This window comes from Perkinsus marinus, assembly GCF_000006405.1.
Source record: "Perkinsus marinus ATCC 50983 genomic scaffold scf_1104296936976, whole genome shotgun sequence".
Taxonomy (NCBI): Eukaryota; Perkinsozoa; order Perkinsida; family Perkinsidae; genus Perkinsus; species Perkinsus marinus.
Window position 1 is genome coordinate 156,685 of NW_003213971.1, and position 27,995 is coordinate 184,679.

General features: G+C 43.3%; 8 protein-coding genes across 8 annotated transcripts; 6 read left to right on the forward strand and 2 right to left on the reverse strand.

Moving 5' to 3' along the window:
* Positions 1 to 2,657: 2,657 nt before the first annotated feature.
* Pmar_PMAR001385 (RNA binding protein, putative) lies at positions 2,658 to 5,138 on the forward strand (the record flags this gene model as incomplete). Its single annotated transcript, XM_002783493.1, has 5 exons — positions 2,658 to 2,685; positions 4,110 to 4,189; positions 4,574 to 4,848; positions 4,901 to 5,014; positions 5,063 to 5,138. 5 exons carry the CDS (start codon positions 2,658 to 2,660, stop codon positions 5,136 to 5,138), a joined length of 573 nt encoding a protein of 190 aa, XP_002783539.1.
* Positions 5,139 to 6,760: 1,622 nt separating this feature from the next.
* Pmar_PMAR001386 (hypothetical protein) lies at positions 6,761 to 7,101 on the forward strand (the record flags this gene model as incomplete). The annotated part of the gene is made up of 2 exons (XM_002783494.1): positions 6,761 to 6,793; positions 6,853 to 7,101. 2 exons carry the CDS (start codon positions 6,761 to 6,763, stop codon positions 7,099 to 7,101), a joined length of 282 nt encoding a protein of 93 aa, XP_002783540.1.
* Positions 7,102 to 8,915: 1,814 nt separating this feature from the next.
* On the forward strand, positions 8,916 to 9,210 carry Pmar_PMAR001387 (hypothetical protein; the record flags this gene model as incomplete). Its single annotated transcript, XM_002783495.1, has 3 exons — positions 8,916 to 8,977; positions 9,030 to 9,134; positions 9,180 to 9,210. 3 exons carry the CDS (start codon positions 8,916 to 8,918, stop codon positions 9,208 to 9,210), a joined length of 198 nt encoding a protein of 65 aa, XP_002783541.1.
* A 4,953-nt stretch (positions 9,211 to 14,163) lies between these two features.
* Positions 14,164 to 15,252, forward strand: Pmar_PMAR001388 (hypothetical protein; the record flags this gene model as incomplete). The annotated part of the gene is made up of 3 exons (XM_002783496.1): positions 14,164 to 14,675; positions 14,746 to 14,944; positions 15,004 to 15,252. 3 exons carry the CDS (start codon positions 14,164 to 14,166, stop codon positions 15,250 to 15,252), a joined length of 960 nt encoding a protein of 319 aa, XP_002783542.1.
* A 1,387-nt stretch (positions 15,253 to 16,639) lies between these two features.
* On the forward strand, positions 16,640 to 16,998 carry Pmar_PMAR001389 (hypothetical protein; the record flags this gene model as incomplete). The annotated part of the gene is made up of 2 exons (XM_002783497.1): positions 16,640 to 16,717; positions 16,783 to 16,998. The coding sequence occupies 2 exons, from the start codon at positions 16,640 to 16,642 to the stop codon at positions 16,996 to 16,998; spliced, it is 294 nt and encodes a 97-aa protein (XP_002783543.1).
* Positions 16,999 to 17,561: 563 nt separating this feature from the next.
* On the reverse strand, positions 17,562 to 21,413 carry Pmar_PMAR001390 (protein kinase, putative; the record flags this gene model as incomplete). The annotated part of the gene is made up of 10 exons (XM_002783498.1): positions 17,562 to 17,757; positions 18,213 to 18,288; positions 18,331 to 18,456; positions 19,020 to 19,138; positions 19,192 to 19,285; positions 19,652 to 19,765; positions 19,815 to 19,939; positions 19,987 to 20,115; positions 21,085 to 21,226; positions 21,292 to 21,413. The coding sequence occupies 10 exons, from the start codon at positions 21,411 to 21,413 to the stop codon at positions 17,671 to 17,673; spliced, it is 1,134 nt and encodes a 377-aa protein (XP_002783544.1). The 3' UTR covers positions 17,562 to 17,670.
* A 141-nt stretch (positions 21,414 to 21,554) lies between these two features.
* Pmar_PMAR001391 (60S ribosomal protein L11, putative) lies at positions 21,555 to 22,299 on the forward strand (the record flags this gene model as incomplete). The annotated part of the gene is made up of 3 exons (XM_002783499.1): positions 21,555 to 21,557; positions 21,683 to 21,830; positions 21,878 to 22,299. 3 exons carry the CDS (start codon positions 21,555 to 21,557, stop codon positions 22,249 to 22,251), a joined length of 525 nt encoding a protein of 174 aa, XP_002783545.1. The 3' UTR covers positions 22,252 to 22,299.
* A 567-nt stretch (positions 22,300 to 22,866) lies between these two features.
* Positions 22,867 to 27,848, reverse strand: Pmar_PMAR001392 (hypothetical protein; the record flags this gene model as incomplete). The annotated part of the gene is made up of 13 exons (XM_002783500.1): positions 22,867 to 22,926; positions 22,958 to 23,065; positions 23,425 to 23,551; positions 23,691 to 23,727; positions 23,843 to 23,887; positions 24,451 to 24,514; positions 25,422 to 25,512; positions 25,777 to 25,842; positions 25,898 to 26,024; positions 26,071 to 26,118; positions 26,596 to 26,828; positions 26,888 to 27,067; positions 27,697 to 27,848. The coding sequence occupies 13 exons, from the start codon at positions 27,846 to 27,848 to the stop codon at positions 22,867 to 22,869; spliced, it is 1,338 nt and encodes a 445-aa protein (XP_002783546.1).
* Positions 27,849 to 27,995: the final 147 nt, after the last annotated feature.

Sequence of the window (27,995 nt, forward strand, 5' to 3'; positions counted from 1 at the left end):
ATTTGTGATGTGCCACTCTCGTAACACAAGTATTGTCCCTTATGTATTTTCCCCGTTGCTGCTTAGCTCACAAAATTAGCTGTAACCTCGTCGGTAATAGTAGTTACTCCTGATATTATTCCTGTTGGGTTCTCACATGTGGGTGTAAGCCCAGCCCTACAGCGGTGGCTGCAAAGTAGCTTTTCCATGAGCAACTGCTACCTCGAATGCGACTTGAGATGGCAAACGTCGAGTTATGCTGTTAATCAGTGCTGATCTCTTCACGAGGTGGCTTTTATACGTGTTGAGTTCTACTATAAAACACGCTTGTCGAAATGGGAATTCCAAGAACGAAACTGATTTCACTCAAGTAATGAAAATGAAGTTCCTATGGCATTGTGTTGAAACTGAAATTTTTATTATCACACTTTGTCGAATTTGAAGTCCCTAGAAGAGTATCTTTAATTATGCCTCGCCTGCCCGTCCAAATAGAAGTCACTATCGTTTAGATAGGTAATAAGAGGAGTATGAGGAATGGTGTAGTCGTATGTATTCCGTTTGTCATCCGGGAAGTCGCGAGTTCAATTCTCGCCGGTAAGTTTTCTTTTATTGATATCGTTAGTTTTTGTGCGGTCGGTGCTGACAAGCCATTCAGCAGTAGCAGATCCATGATGGGAACATGGAGTACTGTAGATGATTAAAATGATAATGTACTGAGTATGATAAACGGTATTCACTCTTGAGATGGCGCCTCGTAAATTCGGTCTGTTGTCGAACATTCTGAATCAATGTCGAAAATGTAAACATTGAAACTCCACCTGTTTCTCCTCTTCGGGTAGTTAATGAACTACAAGAGAAGACCCTCCTCAACCACCTCATGGTAACATCAGGAGAGCCGCTACAGAGCTTCTCTTTATAGCGCTGCTGTGTTTATTATCGCCGCCCGCCATGATGAATAAGAACACAATTCCACAAGGGTGTGGATGCAAAGTATAACAATCTGAGTTTATTATTACATGCTATGTTCTATGCTGCAATGGTATCACTCTTGAGGAAGGGAGTATATATACGGATCTTCACAGTGTGAAATGGCGAGGAAAGGGCTGAGGACATTTGGGAGGTAGTGATTATGTAATATAACGACATAATTTGATAATGAAAATTAACACACAATAGGGTAGAAAGATCAAGAGGAAATTTATATACCTCCATGCTTTGGATTTTCACCTCTCTTAATAGGACCTTGCCTCGGCTAGATGTTACTCAAGAATAGGTAGCAGTACAGCAGTAGAAGTCTTCAAGACGAATTGTTTGGGTCTTACTACTACGACACTTCACTTTACAAGATCACTGCTCATTCGAGTGTGTGGGTTGTATGTCGAGTGCGCTAAAGAGTATAGTAAGATCACTGCTGTTGAACTCAATATGTATGAATGAGGATGCGTAACCACACGTCCATTAAGAATTAGGCTAATGGATGCTGTGATGATTACAGAGGGATACTCATGCACTAGAAGTGACATTAATCGCAACAATAGGGAGATAGATCTCTTCATGGACTTGAAGTTGATAGTTACATCGTCATCATCTTAGAAACTACCATAAAATGCTCTGCAGAGCTTGCCTGCGGACGACCATCACAGTAGCGACTTGACGTATTTGAACCTGGTGCACCCGAAACCCCGGAGAATAGTGCGGACAGAGCTGGGGCGAAAAAAGGAAAAAACTATCAACAATTCTTTCGACTGTAGTTGAGGCTCTAGCTTGCGCGTTGTGTGTTGGACAACTTTGTGCAACGTGGGGACAGGGAAGGGTTGTTGGTATCCTTACACTGCGTTCACAGATCAAGGCTTGATGTCATCGGTTTGCATATATTGAAAATTCTGGAAATAATATGAGGGCATTTGTGTGAGGATGAATCTTACGATGAAAATACGTAAATGACGGGAAAAGCTTTTACTTTTATCTTTATTATCATTATCATTATTGTCGTTGTTGTTGTTTTTGTTGTTTTTGTTGTTTTTGTTGTTTTTGTTGTTGTTGTTGTTGTATATGTTGTTGTTGTATATGTTGTTGTTGTATATGTTGTTGTTGTTGTTGTTTTTGTTGTTGTTGTTGTATATGTTGTTGTTGTATATGTTGTTGTTGTATATGTTGTTGTTGTTGTTGTATATGTTGTTGTTGTAGTGATCATAGCCTCTAGTTGGGTTGAAAGGCCTGCAGTGTAACAAGTACGAGAGCCTTTTGGATCCGAATCCGTGTGAGTCTACTGACAACACAGTGCACCATGTTAGTGATTTGCCAATGGAAATTACACTACACGACAAGAATGCCTTCCAAGGTTGCCTGTTCATACTCAAACGAGGCGCATGAGCTCAGCTGAGGAGGTCCTTGAGCCTAGAAAGATATATTGTGTTCTAAGGTGGATTGGGACAGAGACAATAATGATGTAGCAGCATCTTACATCGTAATTTCACGCAAGATCAAATCCCGCCGAAAAATTTTGATTAAAAAAAGTTCCCTTCAACGTTGTTGGATGATTCGAATTTTCAACCTGAATTTTCTCAAAAATAGAAAATGTAGAATTTCAAGAACGATTTTGTACTGTGACATTGTGAAAGCTTCCGAGCAGCGAATTCACTTTCCGATTTAATCTTAGTTCTTCTTAAAATTTCCTAATGCTGAGCAAAGGCATCGCCCCTACAGGTAATACTAAGGGAAGCAGTGTTGGTGTAGGAATATACGTTCGCTTTCCTCAGCTGAGCTCAGGAGCTTACATATAAAATCAGGTATAGGTGTATAGAAACCAATGAGAATTTCACTAAATCTCCTCGAAATTTTCGTATTATCACCAACACGTGTAGTTGATTATGTGCGTACTTTCCCCGTAGAAAAATAAAATATTTTTTCTGTATGGCACTTTATTTCTCATCGAGTTGTTGAAAATGTTAAGCGTGTACGAATAAGCAGACATATATGAGATTTCCCGTTTGAAGTTTTGAGGCTGATTTTTTTGTGCAAAAAATTTTGAAGTTTTTTTTCATATTTTTCTTCGATACCATAAATTCGCGAATTATGCTAGCATGTGATATACTCGCAGTCATTGTTTGTTTTCGGTTGAAATAGAAAATAAAATTTGGTAAAGTTGTGGTAGGTTGATTTTAAAAAATTCAGTCGCCTCATCTTCGCGACGTGCATGTTCCCTTTTTCGGTGGGGGAAAAATATTTTTCTGCGTGCGCGATATGGGGAGGGGAATATGCGCATGGTCAACTACATGTGTTGGTGACAATATGAAAAATTTGGAGAAATTTCGGGAAATTTTTGTTTTGTTTCTGTGCACTTCTACCCAAATTCGTATAATTAGCTTTGGAAACTCCTCCTGAGCTCAGCTGAGGAAAGCGAACGTATATTCCTACTCCAATACTTCGCGCGTCGAATCTACCACTACTTTCCAGGCCCACGAGGAAGTGTAAAGGTAATGCCCGACATTGTGGTGAAATCATCACCACTTTCGGGAGCGTACGATGATGATGATGAGTAAGTTGGAGGTGATTTGACAGGAGTGTGGTATGCTCGCGCGCGCAACGATGATGATATTAAGATACGATCCGATGCATCCGAATGATTATGATGTTATTAATAAGGAACGTAAGAGGAAAGCTGAGGAGGACGATATTAGTGAAAGAAAAGAAATTGCAAGTAATACGCGCATCTACAGGGCGTTTGTGGTTGATAAAAAACTGAGATAAAATGATAAACAGAACGGCCTGGAAAAAATGTGCAAAATCGCGTTGTTAGAGATGTGCGGTGTGGTGTAGTAGATGCCAGGGAATATAACAATATAAGAGAGCCTTCTAGTCGAAATTTCAGTTTCAAAATTGTTGTGTGGAAAAAGTTACCTCTGCACACGTATTTTCGGTGTCTAGATGTCACGTACTGTATTGTGTATAACTTCGAAGATAGCATGTGAAAGCGTTTGCTAAGGTCTTTGCAATGATCTTACTCTCATTAGAGAATTCGGTGATTTCTGCCAAGTCACAGGGAATAGTACTTTTTATACTCGGGAGTCAATAAAAGAGTGATCTCAATTTTCTAATTGGCTATCAAACACGACGTTCGACTTTGTTAGGAATCGCGGCGAAACCGGCGGTCCAAAAGGACTCAGCTGGAAGCAAACTTCTAAAGAAAATGGGATGGACCGAAGGACAAGTAAGAATTCATTTGGGGAAATTTATCACTTTTTAGTGAAAGTGAAGTGTGGCTGTAGTTTTCACACGGTGATCCTTTCCTCTGTGAAACCAATTTGAATCGATTTAGCGTCCCAAAAAATTCAACTGAAGTAATTTCTGTCAATGAAATCTCACAACCCGCTCTACGTGAAGTGTGGAAAACGCGATATGCAGTGGTTGGTAAAATATGTTTTTCATATCACTAGGGTGGTGAAACTCCAGTGAACTATCTCAACGTAATGGGAGACTCCATCACTTAGGCCTCCTCGAAAAGGTTCCTAGGGAAGACGTGATTTCGTATATCTCCTGTTGTATTAAGAATCAATCTTGAAGTATTATGAAAAGTTTTCATTTTTTCTCTCAGGGGCTGGGCGTTCAGAATCAAGGAATAACAGCGCCGTTGATTCACAAGAAAATCGATGCAACTCAGGGGAAAATTGAAATTGGAAAAATTTCGGTAAGAATAGAAATAGTTGGAGATGACAGAATAAAAGTTCAAAAGATATTACCACCAAGCATTGGTCAATCTCCGCCGACACCAAGTGAAGTTGAAAGTCGAATTATGTTGTTGAAAAATATGGTCGATAAAGGCGAGGTTGATGAGGACTTACAAGAAGATGTGAAGGAAGAGTGTGAAACGTAAGTGGTCATGTTTTGGACCTATTTTGAATCTTACCAGCGTGAGCCTAAGATACGGCACGGTGGAGGAGGTGAAGGTTGTCGAGGTTGGTGACGAAGTGAGAGTATTCGTTGTGTTTGCTGATGTTACTGCATCGCAAAAAGCCAAGAAAATCATGCACGGACGGTAGCTTTTGCAAAATTTCTTTTATGTCTGGTATTTTTTCTTCTTCAGAACTTTCGACCAAAAGCGTATCGATGCGAGGTATTATGATGAAGACAAGTATAAAAAGGGTGTTTACGATTCTTGATTACGGAAATAACAAGTTGAGTTCATAAGTTGATAGTGAACACTCACGGGTGATTGTCACTTCAGCTACTCTGAAAAACTACCAAACGTGAATTCGTATCGAGAAAAGAAGACTCCAAGTTGGTTCAACTATAGATGGGCAGAACTACGTTACGGACCGTTATGGTTCCGACTCAAGTCTCGTACCGCAAAATTACGTAGATGCAGAGGACAAAACGAGGATTGATAATTCAAGTCGCCTAAATCTATTTCATGTGAATGGCCACCCGTAGACGATGCCGGCTTGGGAGTAGGACGGGCCAAGTTTGCAAAGGAGACGAGTAGTAAATGCGAAACCAAATGTTGCTCTCTCAGCGGTTGGGTCGAGTTCGAGCCACAAGAAATGAGTTTAACAACTATTTGAGCTATGGTGGAGTGCGTTAGAGCGAAAGTTTCCGCCACAATTCTCGAAAAGTCGCAAAGCCGAATCACTAACATCGACTACCTATAGTATGGATTGACGACCCTATCACAACCTCAAGTAGATGCGTGCTAGAGATATTAGAGCGCGCCAATGTATATGCGTGCATATTATGCTGATCGATCATTACGAGTTAGCTATAGTCTTAAGGTTGCCCTTTTCTCATATATCGGTCCATACCGATCTGTCCTGTTCGTAAATTGCGAGCTGGCCTTCTATCGTTAGTTCTCTACGTCTCCCTCAACAAGACGTCACTCACCTATGCTTAGTGTCACATTACACGCATGCCCCAACTCGGGTGTGACGCGCAGGTTCGCGACTCTATTGTCATCCCACAGTCACCAGCACTTCACGGCCCGATCAGGCTCCGAGGATGATTAATTCGGCGTCTTCAGTTGGTATCCATCCCTGCTGCCCAATCATGATGCTTCGTCATTCCGCGATTGTGCACATCCTAGTCGCTACACTTATCAATTCTCCGGTTATCAAGGCTGTGCCTGTGACGGTTGCTGTTACCCCTCTTGATGAATTCATGCCGCGGGATTACCTTGACTTGTTCAAATCGGGTGTTAAGCATGTTGTACTCGCCGGGAACTTGCTCTCAGCGGATGGATCCATTATATTCCTTGGCGAATGGATGACGGTGCCGCTGGCCAAGGAGATACACAACTATGCTGTTCAACACAATGCCACCGTATCCATAGGCATCGTGCCGCAGCTCTTCATAAACAATAACAGAAGGAGTCTACAAGATTTCGTTTCGAACGGTCAAACTACTCTCAACAAATACTATGTGGACGGGCTTCTCTTTCAATTATGGCCGGTTACACCAAGCGGAAAAGAGTGGGAAGTGGTCAACAGTTTGACTTCTATCACTCGTAGCAAGTTGAGCTCGAGTAGAGGAAACGCGGCTACGGCTTCAATCATGTAGGGCATAAGGACGGAAGACCCTGTCTCAGACAGGGCTGTCTGTGACTGGCAATCACCCTCTTTTCAGGTTCAGTGGCGAATCTCTATCATCAAGCCTTTGGGAAGACTTAAGATTTTATCAGCCATGGAATTATGCTGATAAATACTATAGCGTCCTGTATAGCCGCTCAGTGGATTTCAAAACTCAAATAAGCATCGAATGGGCAAGCAACATCACCCAGCTATTCGCCAACATGTCTGCGAATATCTCTGACTTGTCGCTCACTGTAAGTCTGCTATACCTCAGTGATGTATAATATAGTGGCTGGATATGGCGTGTTCTCAGATAATCCCGGAAGGCCGCTGGAATAATTTTAGCGATGGTAAGTCTTATCGAGAGTTGATCGATGACGGTGCACCAGCATCAGGGGATGGATACTTCGACGGCTTCTACTACAACTCACAGAAGCAAATCAAGGAAAAGGCCCAGCTTGTGAAGACGAGACGCCTAGATGGCCTCACCATATTTTACCCTGTCCTCGATCTCCCCGCTACTAATGCATCCTCTCTGCTGCATGCAGCCGTTTCTGGATAGCTCAGTAGCTTTCAGAGCCGAGAAGGGCTCTCATTCGTACCCTGTGGATGGCACATATTTTCACTTGAAAGAGATGAGTACGTAACCGTCAGCGAATAACCGTTATTCAATAACGTATATTCAACGCAAACCTGTTGTTATCCTACAAACTCACATCGTATTTCGTGGTTCTTGTTGTCTCGATTCTCTGCTTTTTTGATCGTAATATCAAAGTCCGAATTCTTGCTATATATTTTGATCGACTGAGTTTCAGTTATGAATGGAATTCACAGGACTGTGGGCGATTCGGGTAGTTAACAGACTGCGAGGTACATCTTCACATTAGAGCAAACTTGAGAAGTGGGCCGAAGAGAGTGGGGGATACTCCTGAGGAGTAACTCCTCGAATCATCTTCGGGAAAGAATATTACTTGTTGAAAGACGGTTTTCTGATAGCTCGACAGAGCTAATAAAGCCCTCAAAAAACAGATGTACAGGACATCATGTGCTGTTCCGAATGGTTACACCGAGCCTGTGAATAACACTCGGTGAACACTCTCAATCCTCACAGTATCAGGTGTTGCTAGTCGCGTTGCTGAAAGTATTTCGAAAAAGCTCCGCGACCCACAGGTGAGTCACTTGAATTAACTCTTCTCGTAAAAGCTCAACGAACGCAAGATATTACTATTGGTAGGTCCTGGCCGGGCATATACTGTGATGCGACCGAATTTGTCAACCGAGATGCCACATCGGAGATGATTCATCTCAGATGAATCACAGGCATCATGTGATGAGACCGAAGATTGTCTCATAGAAGAACCACTTCCCTCTCGTGTCGGAATGCATATCTCTGTTGCCACTGGAATATCTGCCGGCGTCCGTCGTCCCCGTCGTTACTGGTCCTCAGGCCGAGTTTGTGGCGTGCTCAGGTCTGGCGTCCTGGATATCTTATGGGACGGCTCCGAAACGGCTGGCTGTGAAACTATCCGAGTTGATGATACTGGAGTCAAAGCGTTGCGATAATTTGCATGATTTGTTCCGTATCTATCCGTAGCCATCTGGCTCAAGATCTCAGTTGGGCTTTTGTTTTACCCAATTAGGATCGAACAATGCGCCGTCGAGATTTGGTTGTTGTTACTGACCAATACCTCAGTCACTTGCTCTCCTACGTGATGCCTTAAGCATGCTCGAACTTAAGTGCGAATATGGCATATTGTAAGCATCTTAAGCGATAGCCGCAGCACAGTTGTTAACTCCATGATGAAACATGATGATCATTTTTCCGTGAGAGGAAAATGATAACATGATGTTTCCAGCAAGCATTAGTAATGTTACATTACGGCTAGCGAAGGTATAACACCTACTTCACAAAATTCGTTTATTGGAATTTGCTTCTAACCTCAGAACCTTCTCCACGAGGAATAGTGTGGTAAGATGCTTGGAGCTCCTTGGCAAGGAGTCCTTGTGCCCACCAGCTGAGAATCTTGGCCAGAATCCATAGAATAGATTAGTCGAGCATCCCCGCGCGTCACTCATCAATGAATCGATTTGTCACTTATTCGCATTCCTGCCCGAGAGGAAGAAGAGCGGAACGGCCCTAAATCGAGTGAATCTTATGCATCTACCTCATGGACGACACAACACGGGAAGGAGATCAATCATGGAATCATGGGAGGACACTCTATCGCAAGTTGTCATCTACAACCGTAAAAAAATAAGACCTTTACCAAAGGCAGCCTTGTCAGAAGCCTTTGAATTCCAAAGTTTGGAAGGCTTTATAAGCCTTTTTTAACTTCACCAAGTGAAGTTGAAAGTCGAATTATGTTGTTGAAAAATATGGTCGATAAAGGCGAGGTTGACGAGGACTCACAAGAAGATGTGAAGAAAAAGTGTGATACGTAAGTGGTCATAATTCGGACCTATTTTGAATCTTACCAGCGTGAACCTAAGATACGGCACGGTGGAGGAGGTGAAGGTTGTCGAGGTTGGTGACGAAGTGAGAGTATTTGTTGTGTTTGCTGATGTTTCTGCATCCAAGAAAATCATGCACGGACGGTAGGTTCTGGAAAATTTCTTTTATGTTTGATATTTTTTCTTCAGAACTTTTGACCAAAAGGCTTTTGGCTTTTGAAAAAAGTGTATCGATGCGAGGTATTATGACGAAGACAAGTTTACGATTCTTGATTACGAAAATAACAAGTTGAGTTCATAGGTTGTTAGTGAACACTCACGGGTGATTGTCACTTCAGCTACTCTGAAAAACTACCAAACGTGAATTCGTATCGAGGAGAGAAGACTCCAAGTTGGTTCAACTATAGATGGGCAGAACTACGTTACGGACCGTTATGGTTCCGACTCAAGTCTCGTACCGCAAAATTACGTAGATGCCGAGGACAAAACGAGGATGGATAATTCAAGTCGCCTAAATCTTTTTCATGTGAATGGGTGTAAGATACCGACGATATCTAAATAATAATCAACCTATTTCAACCTATTGTCCAGTGGTATCTTCTGTGTGCGTTGTTCATATCCTTCATTGTATCCTTCGCTCGCCATTGGATACTTGTAGGCGTCACGAAGCATGCTGGACAACCCCTAGATAGATTTGGGAGTATCATGATCATCATTGGGCCTGTTTCATAGGAGCAAATTGCGCCTTAAACTTAAGTAACGCCTTAAGTATACCTTAAGTAATTAGGCCATCCTATTTCACTACTTAAGTAAGCACGTTAAGGCGCCTTAAGTTTAGGAATACTTAAGGCGCCTTAAGTTTCTGTGCATATACTTAAGTATTTACGAGAAGCATTTCACAACATGCGTACTTAAGGAGCAACTTAAGTATTCCTTAAATTTTATTAAGGTAGAGCCGACCCTACCTAAACGGATACTTAAGTACCGTGTTTGAATATTGCAGCCCACAGGGGTTGAACCAGGGACCGTTCGAAGTACGATGCTTTGATATTGCATCTCGCAGGGGTCGAACCGGAGACCTTACGAATGGCAGCACGGTGCTCTCCCACTTGTCCAGAGAGGCAAAGAAATCCTACCAAGAGTTCATTCCCTTCACGCAGCAAAAGCCGAACCGAACTTCACAATATGGTTACCTTTAAGAATCAGCCACTGCAAAACGTCGAGGAGGCAATGTTTGCTGCTTGTGAACAGGAGATGAGGATCTGGGTCAATCACAGTCATCTCGAATAACTCTGATTGACCCAGATGCTCCAGTGGATGGTGTCGGGAACGCTCGTCGCAAGAGCTACGTTCGCAGATAGTTGCAGCGACTTAGTGATATTTCAGTGATTTGCGTCACCGTTGAGTTCACATGAGTATATTTCTACTTAGCGAACCGTTGAGTGACTTATTCTAGCTAACATTGTAATTCGTGGGAAATCCCCTTGCAGCTCGTTACCAATAGTAACTTACCATTGATACCTTACCCATGATCGAGGAAAGTAGTTGCGAAACAGTAAACGACCATAGAAACAGCATACCTCAGATTTGTACCTGTACCGATCCTATGGTTAACGAACAACCTAACCACTGGAGCATTTACACCACAAAACTAAACGTGTGATTCTATTCTATACCTGTAACCGTGGTTAAGTAGATACTCAAGTACGTCTTAAGTTAAGGAGCTCCTTAAGTTGCTCCTAAACGTTGTGAAATGAGTTGAGTACTTCTTAAGTATACCTTAAGTAACTCCTTAAGTTGCTCCTATATTTAAGGCGCCTTAAATTAAGTATCCTTGTGAAACAGGCCCATTCCCTAATCGACTGGTATTGGTCTACTTTGACACCGGTGAATCTAACATGGTGAGTCACCAATTCAGTTCTACAGCTGTCACCATTGGTGACAGCTGTAGAACTGAACTCCTCCATCAACGCCGCCTCTACTCGAGAAGATCTTTCCCGGCTACGGTCAACGACACGTCGTCTTTGTACCAACAATTTCAAGAAGCGCGCCGAAGTTCAAGAGCGTTTGGCTGACAACGACATTGACGACAACAAGTTGGCGCTATTGGAGACTGAGGAAGCTACGTTAGAAGCAGAGATCAGCGCACTCTCTGGCGCCGCTGACAATGCTTCCAGCAAGATCAATGCATTAATGCGAGAGACCTGCAACACAGTTCATCACGCCGTGGTGAACTCGGCCACTCTATCAGCGGACGACTCCAACGACAACGCCACCGCAAATCCAACTTCTACTGAGTCAGTCTCTGGTCTAGTCAGAGCACTATTTTCGGCACTCAGTCGTCGGCCTTACGACTCAAGAACCGAACGAGCCGATATTATTCGTCTCCCTAAGCAGGGTCGAAATCTTATCGATCCCTATCAGCTTCCAGCCCACGTCAGACGATTGGACTCCAATCATTGGAGAAATGGTTTGCCAGCAACAAGTTTGGTACTTTTGACGACTTGACTAAGGCCTCCGTTGCCGATAAGGAGATGGAAACTCAATTGGTTGAGAAGGCTATAGAAAGTCTCTCATCTCATCGTAATGTCGCCTCAGAGGCGACGCCTCTGAGGCAAACACTTTGGTTGATACCTATCGTGCTACTTGGAATCATGATGGTTCAACCAACTTAAGAACATGCTCATTGACAAGTTCGCAAAGGCCGACGACATCCGTCGTGAACTCGACCGTAAGATATCCAAGCTCACATACAAGGGTCATTTTAATGTCGATGGGTTCATTTCTGAGTTGCGCCAGATCCACACATTGGCGTCTACCATTAGCTCCTCGCCTGAGGATAGTGGTCACTTCATGATGAAGTCTTCATCGATGACATTCTCCGGTGTCTCCCATTCAATGTCCACTCAGTGGACTCCACTGACAAGTAGTTCAAGAAAGTACTCATTGAGTACTACTCAAACGGCCAGGATATGTCGACAAAACAGCTCCTCGACTTCGAGTCCTACCACTAAACCATGGCAGTTCAAGCTACCCCTAGATGCTCCGTCCGATCAGCACTCCATTTTTGGTATTCTCTCGGACGTGGCGCAGTCCCTCTTGGTTTCGACTGACTTTAGAAAGGTGTCACTTGAATCTAACCGTGGCTCTTGTCGATAGGACATGAGAGTCAAGATCTCCAAAGTTAGCGACTCTACTACCAACAAATTGTGGCAACAATACCAAAGCACCACCTAGTGCGATAACTTAAGCTCGTGACGAGCTTCAGTAGACGACGAGCTGCTCGTCGTCTACACAAGGAGGCCAATGACTGGGCGCGGAAGCAGAACTTTGTCGTCATCGTCATGGGGAACATACTTCCGAGCTTTTCGAGCTTCGAGGCTCGATCTCGAATCGATTCTTTCGATTTAGGGACGCCGGTTCGATCCAAGGCTCCGGCATGTTTATGTCTTTTCTATTTCGAAACGTTGCGAACAATGGAGCCACTGAAACCCGGCACCTGCTCATGCGCGCCCCCTAAATTCCTCGCCCGTAAGATACTCAATCCGCCCCTAAATTGCTCCAGTCTCTGGCGACTGAAACTACTGTCGCAATTTGCGACAACGGGAAAGGTTTGGAACGAAGCTTGCCTCGGAGAGCTCTCAAACGAACAATATCAAGAGCGCGCTCCTAGACGATGGACATCGTTGTTCATACACGACTCGTGTAACACGAGTCAGGCGAGTTAGGTACATGTCTGTGGTCTGCGTGGACCTACTGGTCACAATAGCATCAGGATTTCTTCAGAAACTACGAATTTATCGTTGTTCGATGCGGATTTTTTATAATTTCCGAAAGGGCGGGTATTATTTCCAAAAATAATTCCTTTCTTCCCTTTCCTGGGAATATTCCCGGGAATAATAGGGATAATTCCCCACTTTGAAGGTGGTACTTTCAGCCATCCTCCAACAGGATGTCGAGGACTATGCCATGGTCCACGCCGCGTGGAAGATAATAATAACCAAGAGAGGCGCTATACGACATTCCTGTCGAATTCCCAGCACGGGTGCAATTGGCTCAGACATAACGCCTCCAGTTCCAACCTGTGCTGCAGTGTTACGGTCGCAACTCACCAACGCAGTGCCAAAGTTCGACCGAGATAGGTCGCTAGGGATAGTGGAAAAAAGCGTAAAAAATCTCGAGATCTCGGTCCGTTGAGGTGAGTCACGCCAAGACTTCACGTGGAAGTGACGCGCTGCGGTCACGTCCAGTCGCGTGCACCCTGCGGGTTGTCGTCACGACAATGTCGTGACATGCGGAACTGTAATGAGCACATTATGACGCTGTTATTCGCTAGCTGTAATCACCTTCTCCTCGCAACCGGATAGCCATCGTCTAAATAGCAGGACGTGGTACTTCGTCGAAAGCTGCTTTCGAATCAAGAAAGACAGCAGATAGCTTACGAGTCGTAAGTAACGACCATCAGGTTGGAATGTGATCGTGACTCACGAATCGTAAGAAAAGCGATCACAGGCCTTTTGTCTGTGAGACTTCCTGTGCGTGTTGCACACCTTAAAACTTGTGGTAGGAGGATCTGCCCGCTCCTGTTGTCCAGTCTGTTAGCTGCATTGTATCGATTGGTCGCTATACGTAATCCACATATGATCACCATATTATGATGGCCGAACCGTTCGGCCCGAACGGAGTCAATTCCATAAAGAAAATCTCGTCGAGCTGTTCGTACAATCGAGCACAATCGTACAATTTTTCAGATTTTGGCCAACACTTCGGCATATAGAGGAGCCTTTTGATCTATCTGGTAGCCTCCTACGCTTCGTAGTTAAGCCAGAATAATTCTACACGTACGCACGCACAAAGCGAAAGTGCCTGCTGTTGCGGTATATGCTCCGCTCGCTCCGCAATTTGATACCCCCATCTGCCTTCGTGATTGAGTTGTCAGAGTCACTAACATCGACCAGCTATAGTATGGATTGACGACCCTATCACAACCTCAAGTAGATCCGTCACTCACTTATGCTTAGTGTCACATTACACGCATGCCCCCACTCGGGTGTGACGCGCAGGTTCACGGCTCTATCGTCATCCCACAGTCACCAGCACTTCACGGCCCGATCAGGCTCCGAGGATGCTTAATTCGGCGTCTTTAGTTGGTATTCATCCCTGCTGCCCAATCATGATGCTTCGTCATTCCGCGATTGTGCACATCCTAGTCGCTACACTTATCAATTCTCCGGTTATCAAGGCTGTGCCTGTGACGGTTTCTGTTACCCCTCTTGATGCATTCATGCCGCAGGATTACCTTGACTTGTTCAAAGCGGGTGTTAAGCATGTTGTACTCGCCGAGAACTTGCTCTCAGCGGATGGTTTCATTGAATTCCCTGGCGAATGGATGACGGTGCCGCTCGCCAAGGAGATACACAACTATGCTGTTCAACACAATGCCACCGTATCCATAGGCATCGTGCCGCAGCCCTTCATGAGCAATAGCAGTAGGAGTCTACAAGATTTTGTTTCGAACGTTCAAACTACTATCAACAACTACTATGTGGACGGGCTTCTCTTTCAATTATGGCTCAAGTCGATTACACCACGCGGAAAAGAGTGGGAAGTGGTCAACAATTTGACTTCTATCACTCGTAGCAAGTTGAACTCGAGTAGAGGAAACGCGGCTACGGCTTCAATCATGTAGGGCATAAGGACGGAAGACCCTGTCTCAGACAGGGCTGTCTGTGACTGGCAATCATCTTCGTTTCAGGTTCGGTAGCGAGTCCCTATCATCAAGCCTTTGGGAAGACTTAAGAGTTTATCAGCCATGGAATTATACTGATAAATACTACAGCGTCCTGTATAGCAACTCAGTGGATTTCAAAACTCAAATAAGCATCGAATGGGCAGGCAACATCACCGAGCGGCTCGCCAACATGTCTGCGAATATCTCTGACTTGTCGCTCACTGTAAGTCTGTTATACCTCAGTGATGTATAATATAGTGGCTGGATACGGCGTGTTCTCAGATAATCCCGGAAGGACACTGGAGTAATCTCAGCGATGTTAAGTCTTATCGAGACTTGATCGATGACGGTGCGCCAGCATCAGGCGATGGATACTTCGACGACTTCTACTACAACTCACAGAAGCAAATCAAGGAAAAGGCCCAGCTTGTGAAGACGAGACGCCTAGATGGCCTCACCATATTTTACCCTGTCCTCGATCTGCCCGCTACTAATGCATCCTCTCTGCTGCATGCAGCCGTTTCTGGATAGCTCAGTAGCTTTCAGAGCCGAGAAGCTCTCTGATTTGGACTTTGTAGATGACACATATTTCTACTTGGAGGAGATGAGTACGTAACCGTCAGTAAATAACGTATGTTCAACCGTTGAGTTTCAACGCAAACCGGTTGTTATCCCACAAATTCACATCATCTTTTGTGGTCTTATCGTCTCGATTTTTTTGCTTGGGTCATCGTACGATCAAAGTCCGGTTTTTTCTTTCTATTTTGTCGACTGAGTTTCAGGGGGCCGAAGAGAGTGGGGGATACTCCTCGAATCATCTTTGGGAAAGAATATTACTTGGTGAAGGACGATTTCCTGATGGCTCGACGGAGCTAATAAAGCCCTCAGAAAGCAGATGTGCAGCACATCATGTGCTGTTTCGAGTAGTTTCACCGAGCCTGTGAATCACGATGGGGGCGGGGGGCTCTTACGCTCTTTACCACCAGCGACGAGGGGAAAGGTGGTTCAGAGACTTCTTGACCTCAGATGGTCTCGGGTTTCCGTTCAGAACACTTCCCCTCGCCCAAACTCGGTGAACACTCTCAATCCTCACAGTACTACTGGTACTGTACCAGGTGTTGCAAGTCGCGTCGCAGAAAGTATTGCGAAAAAGCTCCGCGGCCCACAGGTGAGTCACTTGAATTAACTCTTCTCGTGAAAGCTCAACGAGACGCAGAATCTTGCTATTGGTAGGCCCTGGCCGGGCATATACTGTAAGGTGACCGAATTTGATCAGACATGCACAACCGAGATGTCACATCGGAGATGCTTCATCTCAGATGAATCACAGGCATCATGCGCCGTCGAGATTTGGTTGTTGTTGACCAATACCTCGGTCACTTGCTCTCCTACGTGATGCCTTAAGCATGCTCGAGCTTATGTTGTTCATGGATTCACCTGCTGTGCGAATACGGCATAATATGCCGTATTCGCAGGGTATATTGTAAGCATCTTGAGCGATAGCCGCAGCACAGTTGTTAACTCCATGATATTTGAGGAAAAATGATAGTTGGTATCGATTATACTCGATTATAGTTGGTATCACTATCATTTCCTAATGGTTAACTCCCTAGACAACGACGCTCTTGAGTTAGCACTGGGAAGACTCGACCTTGAGCCAAGTGACACTGCAGAGACACATCTGAGTAGAGTGAATCCGGTGGCGAGGTCCGTCATGACTAAGAAGGCCTTGTTGTCAGGATCCTTGGCAGGCGGCCAAGTCGGCACAAGATAACCATGGTCCAGATGCTTCCCGCGCGCATCGATGTCCAAGAGCCCCCTAGGTACCCTCGGTGCGCTCACCAGTTTTGCCCTTTTAGTCGGCTTCTGCTCCATGCAGTAGTCGCAACGACTTATCCAAGCTCGTACGTTCCGAGCAATGGAGGGCCACCAAGCGAGACAAGAGATGGCATCTTTAGCTTGTGGGAACGCCCGATGGCTGTCGGCCTCATGCCCGGTGAACATCAGCCATTCTCGTAGTTCCCAGTCTGGGACCACGTTAGTATTAATGATTTGCTCCAGGCCCACTACCTTCCCGATAGGGACAACCGGGACGATAACCTCGCCATGCAAAGTGACGTCGGTTATGACCTTTACGAGACCATCTGTGAAGGTAACCAGTCCAAGGGATTTGGCTTCCTGCGACGTGCGGGTGATATCTTCACCACTGCCGAAGTGGGCATGCCACGCGCTCAGAGTGTCCCCATGGACACGAGTGTTCCCATCGGACGATTGTAACCGACGCAGCTCCCGGAGAAGCTGCCCACTGAGCAGTGCCTTTGCCAGCTTTCAATATCGCCTTGCGTTCACAGTGGGCATTCCCGAGCAGTCACAACAGTATTGGATGTGAATTCCGTCCACACTAGAAATCTGATATTAATTTGACCACACTGAGATCTTCTTCTGTCGTATTCATTCACTGAGGGTTATGTAGCGTAGTACTGATGCACGTGCACTATCAACTATCCTCTTTACTTGCCCAATCTCTTTGAGCTCTCCTATTGCTTCCTATCATCAGTGTCGGACTCGCAGCGGGCACGCACGCCACTCAGAGATTCACAACAACATTATGTTTGACGATTATTCTTACAAGAAGTCTTATGCGTACATCAGTGATCTAGTGGGAAGCAAAGGAGTAGTGTCTTTATCAATGCTTCTCAACTTTGACAATTATGAATTTGCAATCTCGTTAATATTGCATGAGTATATACCGATCCATATTCATTCCTATATCCACCAGAACAACAACACTCATTAATGCAGACCAATGATAACAAGTGCAGTCAATCTATAATACTACTAGTAGTGGTGGTAGCAGGAACACACGAAACCAATTTAGCTGAGCGACCCAAGCAAAAACAGATGAACTTAAAAGCCACTACTAGCAATAACGTATTTACAGTGCGTGCGTCAAGTTTCCTCTTCACCGAGCTGTGAGAATATACCGCTTTCGCCTTCCTTATTGTCATCATCATCATCGTCATCTTCCGAATCGTGCTGAAAATCATGGCGTTTCACAACCCGTTTTACGTGAAGTGGCGAAAAACGCGATATTCGCGGTGGTATGCAGTAGTCGTGAAATATGTTTTTCATATCACTAGAGTGGTCAAACTCCAATACATACGCAATACAACAAAAATAATCATCGAGAAAATCCGAAAAAATTCGGAAACGCATTTGCTTCCAGAGGCGATAAATGACTAATTCCGTAAAAAAATTATCGAAAAATTCTTCCCAAAATTCGATTCACAATTGCTCACAAACAATTACAGCGCTTTACAACACACCAAGTAGAAATACTAAATCAATAATATTTTATTGTATTTATTTGAGTTTAACCACCCTAGTGATATGAAGAACATATTTCACGACTACTGCATATCACCGCGGATATCGCGTACACCACTTCGCGTAAAACGGGTTATGAAACTCCATTAATACCATAAACTTACCAAATCAAAGTCCCATGCACCACTAACCGCTCCGCTGTATCCTGTCCGCGTCTTGACAGCTCTAGGTGATCGATACCTATCATCATACCGTAATTCGATCAACTTACCTCCAACTCACCCTGGAGGCTTCGTAGGCTCCCTCAGCTCTATCGTTGGCAATTGCCTCAGGAGCTCCACGAGGGCTTTTTGATCTGCCTGGCGGAAAAAACCTTCGTGTCGTGTTAGAAGCTGATCCACTGACGGTCTGAAGCGACGTGAGTAGTAATGGTGGTTATTGTCATCAATTTTACAGTAGAAATTTTATGTGGAAATAAATGGAGTTTCACCACCCTAGTGATATGAAAAACACTAGTGAGGAACATATTTCACGACTACTGCATATCATCGCGAGTATCGCGTTTTTCACCGAGTTTTACGCCACTTCACGTAAAACGGGTTGTGAAACTCCAATATACAACTATATGTGTTGGTGAAAATATGAAAATTTTGGGAAATTCCTATCAGTTTCTGTGCACTTCTACTACTCGAACTCATATAATCAGCTGAGGAAACCAAACACATATTCCTACTCCAACACTGCATATATATGTGCATCCGTGCACGCATATATCTATATCACAACTGTCCCTTATACCACGCATACACATAGTGTTGCGGTGCCGCACCAGATGTTGTATAAACTGGCGACCACAACAGAAGTATAGTAGAGAGCCTTCTTACCACTATAGAGACTATATCGCAACGTAAAGAGTACGAGCAGTGCAACTCTGGGCATGCGTGCTAAAGGATACTCATAACAACACTCACCGTCTGCTGGGATCTTTCTGAAGACAATCCGCCACCATTTTTATAAAACAGGAGTCCCAAGGGGTCGATTTCGTTCTCTCCAAAGTCGGTGGAGGATTTTCCAGAATATTTTTCATAACCTGAATAAAGGGAAAAAATCTTAAAATCTTCACAGTGCGCAATATACTACTACTTTCAATGGATGCAAATTTTGGTAAGGTGCAGTGCCATTCGCCAACTCTAATGCGGTGACACCGAATGACCATATATCGGCTCTATAGTCGTATCTACGAGAAACATCGGAAAAAATACGCCAAGTCACGAGAATTTTTTTCCAGTGTAAGGGAGGGAGGGGGTATGCAGACCAGCAACAACGTGTTGCTGACAGTACGAAAAATTTTGCGAAAATTTGGTTTCTACTTCTGAACTCAGCGTAGTGAAGCGACCATATATTCGAAATATACTCGCTTTCCTCAACTGAACTTAGCAGTTTAGTCACAAATTATGATTTAATGAAGTTTCACGACCCGTTTTACGTGAAGTGGCGTAATTTTCTGCGATTTGCGGTTTACAGTGTTTTGTGGGATTCATTTTCCACTAGTTTTTTTCATATCACCAGGGTGAAACTCCAATATTCCAACAACAACACTTACCCGTTTTTGCTCTGCTCGAGGACCTCAGGAGCCATCCAACATGGCGTTCCTACGAAAGTCTGTCGAGATCTCGAATCACGCATAGACGCAGAAACGCCAAAATCGGAAAGATATCTAAAGGTTCATGTGAGAAAGATTCAAAGTAGGCCCAAAAACGGCCTACACTTTTCCGTCCAGACTGAGGAGAATATTGCCAGCTTTCAGATCCCTGTGAATTTGCTGATTCGAATGAAAGTGTCGAAGGGCAATGGCCGTCTCGCGCAGTATATAAGCGATGATCCCAATACTCTAACATAAGTGAATTCTGTCACGCGCCACAAAACTATTATTATTACATTTATGCTGTGACCAGTACGTTTCTTATACTCTCTGATGACATTCTGGCAAGACCCGCCGTTTATCAGAGGCATCACCAACCACATCTTAGCATCAGATGAGGAAAAGGCGGTATGGTACGTAATAACCTGAAGTGATATGGAAATGTTCATTTGTCAGCAACAGTATCAATGGAGTTTCACAACCCGTTTTACGTGAGGTGGCGTCGTAAAACTCGGTGAAAAACGCGATATTCGCGGTGATATACAGTAGTCGTAAAATATGTTTTTCGTATCAGCTCTATGTTTGAGTAGGAATATACGTTCGCTTTCCTCAGCTGAGCTCAGGAGGAGTTCCCAAAGCGAACTATAGGAATTTTTATAGGGTAAAAATGTACAGAAACCAACAAGAATTTCCTCGAAATTTTCATATTATCACCAACACATGTAGTTTACCAATTGCATTTTTCCCCACACTTCGCAGTTAAAACAGTAGCAATGATAGTTGTAAAGTTGAATATGAAAAATAAATATAATGTCAGCTAATGGTTAACCATATAATAGTATTAAATATAAACATATGAGCTATGATTAGAATCAATTAAATATAAATATGAAAGGTACTTCTTCTTGCGCAGCGCCCCTTCAACAAGGCGAGTATAGCTGCAGGCCCAGTCACTGCTTTCTGAGCCTGCAGTATGAACCGGAATATAGTCGATGAGTAGGAAGGCCCACCAGAGACCCCCAGCAGAAGAATATTTTATGTGTGAGGTGATATTACGATTAATAATATATTTATAACCACATTGAAGATATAAGACTAGAGCACACACTGTTATATAACGTTTAACACTATTATGTATAATAATGTAATATTATGTAGTTCCTAGATATCCACACACTACGTATAGTTTTTGCTTACCAGAACTAGTGATAGATGTGATATGAATAGAAGTAAAAGATGACAACACCAAGAGTAGTATTGATAGCAGTTTTGGTAGTAGTAACAGGGATAATACAAATAGGTGTGATATTAGCTGAAATTGTGGTATTATATTCGACAGCATGCATATTAGTGGTAGTAGTAGTGTTGGATTTCTCTAGGTCTTCCCCTATTACGTTCGGATGAGTACACATTTTCATCACTTGTAGTTCTTTCCGAATATCATCAAAAGTAGTGCCGTCCAAACACTCCAAATCAATTACTTTAATAGCAACATATTCACCCGCATTCACACCGGTAGCCACTTTGGCTTTATATCTGACATGAAAAATATCTTGAGGTTGACTACGGTGTCCACAGATAAAAAGATACGCCCTCCTTACACTGTAGCAAATGCGCCATAACCTATAGCACATTCGAGCTCATAGCCCTCAGTAGCAGTCGGCCAGTCGCTGCCCAACTCGGAAGAGGCGTTGCTGCCAGACGGTGTTGTTGTTCCCGTCATTGCTGCTGAAATGTAAAAGTTCAAAATTGCCAAACGATAAACTTCGCTCCGCTAAGACAATTCTCGCTCGCCCAAGTGATCGATTATAGTATGAGCCGCTATTGCGAGCCCTCGTCTCTCAGTCGCAGCGAGGATTGAACCATGGTAGGGGGGAGAGGGGGTCGGTTTATGCAACTTTCACGTGTTCTTTAGAATTCATCACTGGCCTGATGTGTCGTCGTATTTAATTGTGGGTAGGAAAGTTGCATAAACTTTCTCCTGTGTTTTAGGCCAAGTCCGGCAAGACCAACCCCATGCGCGATTTGCGCATCGAGAAGCTCACTCTCAACATCTGCGTGGGCGAATCCGGTGATAGGCTCACTCGAGCAACTCGCGTGCTGGAGGCTCTCACTGACCAGAAGCCCCTCACTTCTACTGGTAAGCCCATTCGGAATTTTTCACCCCTTTTTACCGACGTTTTTCAGCTCGTTACACCATCCGTTCCTTCGGAATTCGCCGTAATGAGAAGATCTCTTGCCACGTCACCGTCCGCGGCGAGAAGGCTGCTGAGATTCTCGAGAGGGGCCTCAAAGTTAAGGAGTACGAACTCCGCGACCAGAATTTCTCCGAGACTGGCAACTTTGGATTCGGCATCAGCGAGCACATCGATCTTGGCATGAAATATGATCCTTCTACTGGTATCTACGGCATGGACTTCTACGTCCACATGGGCCGCCCTGGTCGCCGTGTTGGCGAGCGCAAGAGAAAGTCTGCTCATGTCGGTCGCCATCATCGTGTTTCCGCTGAAGAGACGAAGGAGTGGTTTAAGAACAAGTACGATGGTATCATCCTAAACTAAGCAGAGAAATGCTCTTGCTCACTCACGGACCATTTCCGCTGCGAAAATAAATACTTTTTCGTGTTGTGTTATTGATACAATTCACAAAGTGATTTTGACCGTCGGAGAGTCTTCCAGCTGTGTTCCCCTCCTCAGGGTTTGATAACAATGAGGAAAATGATATTTGCTAATGTGATGACATCTACGTGGGAAACTGATTGAAAAATGTGTTACTGGATGATTCGGTGGTATACTGCCGAGTTCGCGTAGCAATGTGGGAAAATATGCACTGATAGCGATAATATGAAATTTCTGAGGGAAATTTTAGGGATATTCTTATTGATTTTATACACCTCTACCCGAAACCGTGCGGAAACTCGTAAGCTCAGCTGAGGAAAGCGAACATATATTCCTCCAGCACTGCTGTAAATATTGCGACATTTGCAAGCGGTTGATGACAGTAGTTCCACGTCATAGTTTTATTGTTTGTGACTTTTTATTTCAACTTGGGCATTTCGGTGTCGAGTGAATTCAGAACTTGTGAAAGTGAGAGTTTCTAGAGAAGAGATATATAACGTATAGAAACATAAATGTTCTTTTGTAGATTGCCTCAGAAATGTGCCAATTCTAATAAATTCACACAGTGTACAAAAACCGCCAATATTTTTCCTCATTGGCATTAGGTGCAGCACCCAACTAACAACACAAGAGAGTAAATCGGCGTCACCTGTCTTAGTGACGTTCCCCAACCGATATAGAAATCCCTGATAATAATGATGATGAGGAGCTGCTGCTCTACCTCAGAGACTAGTTTTTTTGCCGATGCGAAAAAAGACTAAAAATGGTGATAACTACGACGAATAAAGAGAAATTACATTGACGACAGAGTCGTGCTCAGCTGAGCTGCAGCAGAAAAACTACGACTGGAAATACACGGATGCCCGAGCTATGACTACAAACTGCCGATAATTATAGTGCAAAATAATAACCATCAGCAGAGTAATGATACAAAAGTGTGAGTGTCTCTCTCCTCGTTGTTATCTCACACTGACCGACAACAGCTATGTTCATCTTTGACAATGTTTATATGATAAACTCATTGGGAATCATTTCCACCAAAGTACTTCAAGCTTCTTTCACGAAGTCTGACAAAAAACAATAAACTCATTTTTAATAACATTTTCATTCACTCACTTTTCTTGAGTTTCTGACAAGACCAAAGACGACGATGACGATGACGAACAAATTGCAGATGCTGACGACTCTTGCTGTTGCTGTTCTTGTTGAGAACTGACTGGTGATTCTAGGCGAGAAGTGGCATCTGATACACACGGGAAAAAATTTAAAAATAAAAATATTTTTTCCTTTACGTTTAGTCCTTTGCCACAATCTTGCCATTAGACTAGTTTTCCTCGGTGACAGTTTATCGCTATTCTCAGGGTTGCTCGCAAATGTCTCACTCGAGGTAGTTCCTCTCAGCGGACACGGTGACCCGTCCTAAAGGGGGTGATGATGATGATGATGATGATGAGGAGGGCTTCTCAAGCTGCTTACAGTTGACGATGCATATTCCGCATTGGACAGATATGGAAAGTTAGAATGATATTCTAACTCGTCAAAATTCCACACTGGTTGTTCATCCATGTTGCGAAAATATCTGAAAAGAATACAAAATACAACAACATATACAACAACATATACAACAACAACATATACAACAACAACATATACAACAACAACATATACAACAACAACAACAACATATACAACAACAACATATACAACAACAACATATACAACAACAACATATACAACAACAACATATGCAACAACAACATATACAACAACAACATATACAACAACAACATATACAACAACAACAACAACAACAACAACATATACAACAACAACATATACAACAACAACATATACAACAACAACATATACAACAACAACATATACAACAACATGTACAACAACAACATATACAACAACAACATATACAACAACAACATATACAACAACAACATATACAACAACATGTACAACAACAACATATACAACAACAACATATACAACAACAACATATACAACAACAACATATACAACAACAACATATACAACAACAACATATACAACAACAACATATACAACAACAACATATACAACAACAACATATACAACAACAACAAGAACGAAAAGGTGAAGAAGAGGACTTACATGTGACATTGTATGGTAAGCTTCGTCTCCGATGAAGATGCATGCGGTGACGAAGTCTGACAATCTATTGATGATGATAATGAGGATGGCGATTCGTTATCGACAATCGCCGCCGCTGCCGAAGTAGCCGACGTAGAACTTGCTAGTGATGCCTGAGGGAAAATATTACAAGCATACCAAGAAAGCCCACCAACGCTTTTTTCGAACTGATACGATAAAATTTTCAAAAACAAACGCCATTTTCATGATACTTTGAATGTGCGTCAAATTGCCTATCGTAAAGAGACAAAGAACATTAGCGTTTCACCACCCTAGTGATATGAAAAACACTAGTGAGAAACATATTTCACGACTACTGCATATCACCGCGAATATCGCATTTTTCACCAAGTTTTACGCCACTTCACGTAAAACGCGTAAAACCCCATCCAAGGGAAACAACTAATGATTTTTGTACAGGCATTATCATAAACAGTATAAACACAACTGTCAATGTTTATATAAAATTCAAAACTGTAGGAATTTCTTGCAAATAGACATAAAACTGGTCGAAATTCAGCATTCTACTGCAGAGTATACAGGAAAATTTTTTCTCTCGCAAAATCAATCACAGTTCGAGTAAACCGCAGTTTTGGCCCCCAGGGATGTTGCCAGACGTAAAATTCCACGCATTAAGCTTTAATAATAAAAGCGTCCATAGTCTTAGACTGTAATTATACTTTTGCAGTAAGAGGTCACTCCATGTGGCGTACGGAGGAAACATCATATGTTTGAAGGCATACACTTTACAACCCCTAGCCACGTCCGTGCTCAATGGGCATTAAGATTCACCTCACATCAACTACTTACTAAAAGAGAAAAATAATGAAAAATTTACGATTCGAAAAGTTAATAAAATATTCCAACATAATTACAACTACAACCTTTCGGTGAAAGCGAAAATTCAACAAACAGTGTAGAAAACCCCCTACTTTTCTTCGTGCGGTTTCGTAGGCTTCTGGCATTTGTTTTTTCAATTCTTCACAGTCATCAGGCACGACCATGATACTCCCACGCTCATACCTACAAAGAGGACCGACTTTATCACTAGCAAAAGTGCAAATACAATCTAAAAATTATTGTTGAATTCGCTGCCGTGTAACACACACTGTTTACTGAGCCTGCTGCTGTACCTCTACACTAACTATCACTCCTCGAAGGGATGCTGCGCAGAAAAAAACAAGTCTAAAACTATAGGTGCTCTCACTATCAGAAGTCCCTAACACATACGTCTAAGGCGCCTAGCAAAATCGCTGATTATGAAATATCGACTCGAAAACTGTTCACCTTCTAGGGCATCCCTCCAGAATGTCCAACTCCCTCATTTTAGATGGCGATACTCTGTAGATTTCACTGAGGAAAAATGACATATGTAAAAAGCGCGCGCCCGAAAATTCATCGAACTTACCCTTCAACACGCAAGCCACCACCGGGGATTTCCAGGACGTAGGGAATGAAGTAGTTGGTGTCGTAAATCATGGGGTAGGGGATTTCAGTTCGAGCGGCCGAAATGAAGGCAACATCGTCACTTCCAGCTGGAAAAACGACAGGTGCAGGGATCGAACCTGCGCCGGTGCTCACCCTTGGGTATCATAAGTTTGTGATTCTTCAATCCCCGCTTGAGTGTGCCTACACGAATATCATCGATATCAAATTACATGTTCCAATATCAATCTACAATGCGAACCAGATCTCTCGAGAAATTCCGAGACTATAAACTACTAAAAGTTGTCCATGAACACATATCTTTATCACGTTGATGTTGATAATAAAAGTAAGCATTTGTGGGAAATCCTCAAAACAAAACAGCGTAGGAAAATATGCACATGTTTGACCACATGTGTTGGTGACAATACGAAAATTATGAGGAAATTGTGGCAGTTTCTCATTCGTTTCTGTACACTTCTACCCGAAATTATATGTAGACTTCTAAAATTAGCTTTGGGAACTCCTCCTGAGCTCCGCTGAGAGAAGCGAACATATATTCCTACTCCAACACTAAAACTACTATTGCGTTTTTCTCATTACGTATTACACCACTTCACGTAAAACGCGTAAAACTCCACCATACACTACTGATAACTTCACCAACCGCAACAAACTCACCATAGACAAATACCAGCTGGTCTGAAGTCTCATACGGATAGCTGCCCTCGGGATTAGCAGCAGCACTAGTGGGCGAAATTAGTGACCACGGCGAGCGAGCATTTCGTCCCGTAAGGGTAGGAGACGAATAGTAGTCAGACCTTGGGTGGCCCTCAAGGCTACTTCCCATCGAGAAGAGTGAACACGCGCTGGTGTTGCGACGCAAATCGGGGGAATATTTCGAGTCGGCGAAACTGAGAATGAAAAAAAACATATTTTATTTTTCCTCAATCGATGCCTTATTTTTTCATACTTCGGAGCTGAGACCACAGCGTGCAGTGGAACCCGCAACACCGAAGGCGATCGAACTGTGGGCGGCGATGATGGTCTCTGTGAGCGCCAGGAAGGAGGAGGAGGAGGAATAGAATTGTTGTTGTTGTTGTCGGTATTGGAGTTGTTGTTGCCTTCATTCAAAAGACTCCAGATCGCCCTCCTGAAATAACATCAAATTGTCATACGATACATGATAAAAAATACATTATATGTACATTGGAGTTTCACCACCCTAGTGATATGAAAAACATATTCCACGACTGTCGCAAGGCGCAAATATCGCGTTTTTCACGAAGTTTCACGCCACTTCACATAGAACAGGTTGTGAAACTCCATTAATAAGCAATAGCATCAAACACATATATACATTGGAGTTTCACCGCCCTAGTGATGTGAAAAAACACTGGTGAAAAACATATTTCATGACTACTGCATATCATCGCGAATTTCGCCTTTTTCACCGAGCTTTACGACGCCACTTCACGTAAAACAGGTGAAACTCCATTTATTATTATTATAAGATTCAAGATTCAGGATGGAGTTCCATCCGTGATATGAAAAACACTGGTAAAGAACATATTTCACATTTCACTTGGCAAAAAACGCCGAAGTGTAAGCAGTGAATAACGTGTAAAACACATGATATATTCCTACGGTGCAATTCGCCAAATATTTTCAATTCACTTTCATACCACTTTTTTTTCACAATGCAGTATTACGCCACTTCACGTGAAATGGGTGAATCGATTGACAACGTTTCAAAGGCTTTTCCTATTTTTTAAATTTCACCTTGGACCGCCGGCATCAGCACTCAAACTGTTACTGCTATCCCCACGGCCTCGAGTGGCCGCCAGCGAACTCGACGAAGATGAAGACCTATTTTGGTGACGGCTCTGTAAAGGTGACGAGGGAGCACCAACGGGGATGCCGCTGTGGAACATTATAATACACAAAGACGATTGACAGCTGAAAGAATACACCAAAATCAATCTGTGACGGATTTAATAATACAAGTGTAAAAAACTATGATTGCTATGATTGAAGTGCTTTACATTTTTTAACGTATGATATCATCAGTGACGTATACA